General features: G+C 38.8%; 1 protein-coding gene across 4 annotated transcripts in view; it reads right to left on the bottom strand.

Moving 5' to 3' along the window:
* Positions 1-2242: 2242 nt before the first annotated feature.
* The window catches only part of PALMD (palmdelphin), a 48941-nt gene continuing 44513 nt past the window's right edge, over positions 2243-6670 (bottom strand). For all 4 annotated transcript variants that reach the window (XM_042819462.1, XM_042819463.1, XM_042819464.1 and 1 more), the window contains one exon: positions 2243-3770. In XM_042819462.1, the coding sequence (XP_042675396.1) occupies positions 3727-3770 (44 nt within the window). In that variant the 3' untranslated portion in view covers positions 2243-3726. The remainder of the gene's footprint in view (positions 3771-6670) is intronic.

Consider the following 6670-nt stretch of genomic DNA (forward strand, 5'->3'; position numbering starts at 1 on the left):
GATCCCAATTCTGTGTTCTGATGACGTTTTGACAGTCTCCTGCTTGTGACAACTTTGTCCCACACAAAGGAAAAAAAAACTTACTGAGAAAATCTGCCACAAATGCTTGAGCTAAACATTGAGCTAAACATTGTTTATCTTTGCAGTTCAATGCAAAAATTATTCTCTGCTCTAAGAGCAGTGCACATTTACAGGGATAAGGGCTTGGGAACCTTGGTTCTTTAGTAAGATCACCATTTTCATCATTCAAGATACTGTTTTGTTCTCTCAGTGCTTCCAAGGCATAACAAGGAAAGCATGTTTGCAAATGTACATTAAAACCTAGTTCTGCTTATCCAAAACTCAAACAGGAAAAACCTATCTGTGTGCATGTACTTGTTCTGCTGTCTCTGGTCACTTGTTGCTTCTGAATTGCTGTTTTGTACAAATAACATGGGGCTTATGCAACTTGATTCTTAAAGATAAGTGAAAATATTTGCTCAGTTATATTGCAGTTGTATTTGCTCTATTGAATGCGCTGCTGAAATAGTGATTTGGTAATAGTGATATAAGGCCTTTCCTGACACATTCCAGTATCTTCAAATCAAAGTCTTGTTAATTTTTTTAACACCTCCCTGCCCACCTGCATGACTAGTAAGAGGAAGCAAAGTGATTGTATTAGAGTGACTCTCCCAAAATTTCTGTTACGATCTTTGAAAATAAAAATAAAACTATAAAAATGAAAAAAACACCGTGCAAGTGTTTGATGGAAAAAAACAGGTAGCAGGAAGTTTGGTTCTAGAGGCACTGGTGGCTTAACATTGTTTAGAAGGAGACTCCTGGCGTTTTTCTTCATAAAGGAGTCCTGCTAAAGTTGACAGAAGTTTTTATGAAAAGATCAAGGTTTTGATGTTTCTGGTCTCGGATTAAGCTTCTGATGACAAATTAATGATATCATATTTCAGATTGGTTCTTTCTAGATTGGTAAATTCTCCCTATCAAGTAGGAATTCACCTCAAAATACTGCTTATCTGTTCTTGAAAGCTACAAATAATGTTTCTTGAATATGTTTCAGAGAAAACTAGGTGGTGCAAATTGCTTAAATGCATTTGAATTTATTGCTGCTTTGCTTTACTTGAAATCTTTTTTTTTTTTTTTGCAAGCAGAAGTTTGGGTGCAAGATGAACAAAGATTGGAAAACGTTTTTAATGCCAAACACTGAACTATTTGTTTGTTTTGGCAAAAATCATATGTAGAGGCACGTATTGGGTGTAACGTCAATGTTTTTTCTTTCATTCAGGTTTGAGAAGGCTGGAGAGATCTTGCCTGTTATTTTCTATCACTACTTGTAACACTGTGTGGCGCTCTTGTTCAAACAGCATTTTTATTTGCCCACAGTGTAAAGTTCAGGCACGTAAACAGCCTCCAAAACAGGAAGTCTTCCTAGACAAAATATTCATAATTTATCTCAAGCTTTAGATTCGAGCCAGTTCATACAGGTAGACATAATGTCTATGCTTAAGATCTGTTGGAACAGTAATGACTTGCTTTCTTTTGGAATAAGATGTGCTTTACTCATGAACATCTTTTTTTCCCAAACAACTTAAGATGAGTGACTATCATGGAGCAAGAGGGATGATCTGCAGTACTCCTGAGAAATTCTTAGCTCAGATCAGTGTGATCCTAAGCTTTAGGGTGCATGTATGTGTGAAAGGCAGAGCTGTTCCATACGCTTTTCTGAAGGGAGTGGTACAGCAGGACAGACACAGGAAAAGTGAAGAACCACCCCCACGAACCCCCACTCAGCCAGATGCCAATCTAAAATTTTAAAATTCTGCTTGTTGTTGTTCCACTATCCAAGAGGTTGGTAGTAACAAATCAGCTTGTGCTGTCTGTGGTGTTTTTACACTACTTTCTGTTTTTTGGAACTGAATTTTACCTGACAATCTGCTTAATATTCATAGTTCTGATGTCTTCTCGGTTTCTTTCCTTTTAAACTATTTCTGTATTGTGTTTGCCAGATCATTTAAGGATATTAGTGGGGAATGCAGAGAATGAGTGCCCAAATGTCTGCTTCTATTATAAAAGCTGCCTGTGTCACTTTTTCCTACTGTCCTAATTATATCCCATTGAGAACTTGTAAAATACATCTTAAAACAAAAACAAACAACTGAGTGTAACTGTCAGAACTAAGCAGTAACGGGAAAACAAATGTCTTCAGAAAAAAAGAAAATTTCTACAACAAATAAAGTCAGGCTAGATGTAGAGAAAATGTAATTGTTTATTCATTTCCATCTCCAGGTAACCATCTTTCACAATTCCTAAAATCTGAGATTATCTGCTCACTGTCTACTTCAGACTGGGACCACCACCTGCTTAGAGGCTTTGTCAGCTGGTTGCTACTGTTGTGCCTCAGTATGAGGTAGCGGCTTCATTTTCCTGCTTTGAAACGAGGAAGGCAAGCAAAAGTTATTTCTGTTCTTTGGTAGTTATTTCTGTTATTTCTACAACAGAACAATACAACCTGACCTTTATCCACTTAGCAATTCAAACCAGTCTAAGACCTACCGAAAGTAATGCTATCATACTGATTTGAATAGAAGGATGTAGAGTGATGAGGCACTTTTCTCCCAAGAACCTGGTATTAGAAAAATGACTAGCATGTGACTTTCCTATGTGTAATTATACCTTATGGCTACTCTAAGTGCTGTAGCCTTCCTCCATTGTGGAAAGAATGACCATGTTGAATGGTGGGACTCCGCTGCTTGTTGGGGACCCATACCCAGCAGCAGCTGCCCCCAGAACAGACCTGTTGTAGCTGCAGGATGAGCCATTGACAAGTTGGTTTCTGATGGGAGATCTGCACTAATTTTAGCTCCCCTGGCTGATGAAACCTGCGGACTAAGCAATAATGTTAATGACTGACAGGCACTGCCTGCCTGGCAACCAGCTTTCTGGAAAAGTAACACATTGTGTAGTGAGCTAAGGAGGTGAAGCCATGCCTGGGAGGTCAGGCTGTTTATAATATTATGCATGGGGTCTGTGAGGGATGGGCAGGAAACATGCATGTGATGTGGGGAGGGGAACAGGATTTTAGCATTGCTGTACTGTCCTATATAGAGGAGAAGGATGGGTGGACTATGGTGCTCTAGAAACGTGGCTAAATACTTAAATGTGGGCTTTACTATTTTAATATTGTTCTACTCTTAAAAAGGAATGCTTCAAATTTTGGACGAGATACTAAGTTTGGAGATCAGCTTTTATATAGACTTTTTTTCTGGCCTCTATCTCTCATACTTAGTTTTTAACTAATGTTTAAAAAAAAAAAAAAAAAAAGGTTTGAACATCATTTTCAATCAAACATCAGACCAGTATGCTTTAAAGGGAACAGCATCCTGTGAAATTCCCTGGAGGTGGGTTTTATCTGCTGTGTATGTAGCAACAATATATTTCTGATTGTGGGGACAGGTTATGTGTCTTCCCTCTTGGATACACACTGCATTTATGGTCTTGGGCAACTTTCTATTACTTTACAAAATTCAGGATTTAATTTATGTCTATGTGGCACAGTCGGTTAAAACTAAAAGTCTGTTGGAGTCCATTAGGTTATGCAAAGTGCAAAATAACCCAGATGCACAAAACAGAGGAGCAAAACACTAGGCATTAAGATCCAAAATGTATACTGAAGAAACTCCTTAGCTTTATACTGCTTTGAGTAGTAATTTCTACTTCCATGTCATACAGCTGTTAAATCACCTTTTTCCCCAGCTTTGCCATTCTCATCCTCAGAGCTGAAAAAAAGAAAACAAAGCCAGTGTTATTTTAAGTCAAACTTAATATTTCTGGTACTAAATCACTGTATTTAGAATAATGAAGAATACACATACCTCCAATGGTGAATCCAGCAGAATAAGCATTGTTTTAGTGTTACAGAAAGAAATTAGTAGAAGGCATTAGTTCTGGTTACTTTATTGCAAAGTGAACATATATTTAAGAAAAAAAAATCCCATTATTGCTACTTGAAAATTAGCACAGCTCTCTTGTTTTGTTTGCTGCCTTCACTAACACATTGCAGACAGATGGTATTGTCCTTTACAAGATGCTGGCAGATTAAAAGGATGCATGAATAATTAAACAAACCCTTTGTTTAAACTAAACTCCTCAGCAGGAGCTGTAACTGCTTGGAAACATTTCTCTTTTATGTTGATGTTCAGGGAACTTTCCTTTTCCTGGCGCAGTGAGTCAGGGTGGCAGTTAGTCATATTCTCAAATTAAATCTGACAGAGTAATTTATCTGTATAAACATCAGTATGGCTGTAGTCTGTAGCTGGATATAAGGTAGGTTAGTTCGAAAGTGACAGTGCAGGGCAGATGATTAAATGTTAAGGTTATTTTTAGAACAGCAATATAATGCTTTCGTTTGATACGTAGGAGCCTCCCCCACTAAGCTGTTGATCTGAGAATGCAGTGGCAATAATCTTCAGCCCTCTGACCTGGTAGTTTGAAGAGTCCCCCAAAATAGCATCTCTTCCCTACACTCTGTGTACTGGGACACAAGGAGGTCAAAGCAGCTGTTTACTTGATTTATGTAGATCATCAAATGTCCAGCTCAAATTCTGTTTTGATCTCTGAAGCTTCTGAGGTTTGCAACAACAGACACCTGTGTGTAAGCTTATGTGATGGGACTGGAGATGTTAAGCTTGGCTTACGAAGAACTGAGTACTGTCTGCAGACCAAAGAATTCAAGAGGATTTGAATCTTGCTTGTTGGTTTGGGAGAACAATTTGTCTGAGATGTCATTTAAAAATGTGCCCCTGGACTATTGATTGTCTTGCCTTTTAGAGCACTACATAAGAAAGTGGTGTACAGGACACTTTCTTTATTAAAAAGTTTTCTTGCACAGTGTTTAGCACAAATGGACAATTACACAGTTTTTCAAGGCTGCATAGCTTCCAGTGATAAAGCTAGCTTATGTAACCAGATACCTGCCAAAAGCCTTGTACTTTCACTTCACATGAGACACTGTTGTATACTGTCTGGGAGCTTTCCTGCTTATTCAGCTTCAGGTTTTTTTTCTTCTTCCAGTTAACCCATTATGCTAGCTCTTGTTCCTTCACAAGGGCTTTTATTTTCCACAGTGAATATTTAATCTTCAAAACATTTGCATTACTTAAGTACAAAGAAAATACACTCTAATAAAATGAAATGCTAGCAGGATAACTATAGTGTGTCCATCCTTCTCTCTTTGGCATTTCTGAAAGCATGTACCAAGCTCACAGGGAATTGAAAATTGCTACCATATGGAAGAGTGTCCTTCTTGTCTGCTGCCTTGGGGCCACGCTGAAAACTACTTATTTGATCCCATGATTTCTCTGTCTAGACCAGTACATGGAACATGTTCTCTGCTTCCTAGTTGTCCTTTGCCATCACTAGCTTTTCAGTAACTTCCTCTGAAGGTTCATTTCTTTTCCAAAGCAACACTGTCACATAAGGGAACCTGTCCTGTGCTTTCTTGCTTTCTGTTCCTTCTGAGAGCCTTCAGTGTCTGTTTAATATTAAAGTGCTACAATTGCTTCCCAAAGCTTTCGTTTCAGAATTTTGAAGAGGATTACTTTTGTTCTATAGCTTGTTGTTTTAGGAATGAAGGATGAGGGGCCAAAAATCATCTTATTTCCCTCCTTTTCACTGGTGGTGTGCTGGGTGAACCTAGTAGGCTGAAGCATCAGTGACTGGTTTGAAAACAGGGTTTTTTTTCTCTTAAGAAACAATGCTTTGTCTTACATTGTTCTAAAAGTAAGAGGCTTTCCTGGTTTTGTTTCATTTTTACAAGTAGCAATAGGATTATGGGACTGCTTAGGAAAAATTGAGTCATTTCCTGGCTTTTTCCAGAGATCAAAATGCCCTGAGGAGTGATGATAAGTAGGTGAAGGGACAAAGAGGAAAATAGCTTAGTTCCATAGGCCACTGGGAACTTTGAGGCACTCAGCTGGAGGCAGTGCTGAATACTGGGGTGTATTTTTACCTTGATGCCATTGCCTTAATTACTATTAATTGGAACCATGATTTTTCATAAATTGCTGTATTCTCTTTGGCATATAATTGTAAATAAGTGGGTAAGAACAACAGAAATAGATAGAAGTTTCCAAATATCTTTGCTATGTTTACCTCTTCCTCTAAAGTCAGCACTAGTTTTCCACAAGATTCCAAAAAAGACTGTTCAGAGACTGAGTGGCAGGGAAAAATGAAGCTTCGAAAGTTTTTTTTCTGGGAGATAAAAATAGGCAAAGATTGTTACAGGCAGAGGTGCTCAGCTAACTTTTCAGCTAACTTGTTTGTCTGAATGGTACTTGTGACTTAGCATTTCTGCTACAAGTGATTGAGCACCTGGTGGAAGGTAGGGCCAACCAAGGGAAGCCCAGGTGCGTGCAATGACCCTGAGTGACCGAAAGGGGTAGGACAAGGGTCCACCCCTTTCAGACCTCATTTAAGGGCTGGCAATGGAGGCAAGAGTATTTCACTGGAGTTCCATGCCTATCTGAGGCTTTCTGAAGGTAAACAGCCTCTTTTCTTTGTTTCTGTGCCCAGGACTGTTGCATTTAAGCAAGTCCTCCCTTGCTGCCGCCTAGGACTTTGTCCCTCTGCTGGCACTGTTGTGCTTTCCGTTGCATTACAGTACTTGTGGTTTGTGGTT

The sequence above is a fragment of the Centrocercus urophasianus genome, unplaced genomic scaffold (genome assembly GCF_019232065.1).
Source record: "Centrocercus urophasianus isolate 14NV4802_14NV808 unplaced genomic scaffold, USGS_Curo_1.0 seq_18, whole genome shotgun sequence".
Classification (NCBI taxonomy): Eukaryota; Metazoa; Chordata; class Aves; order Galliformes; family Phasianidae; genus Centrocercus; species Centrocercus urophasianus.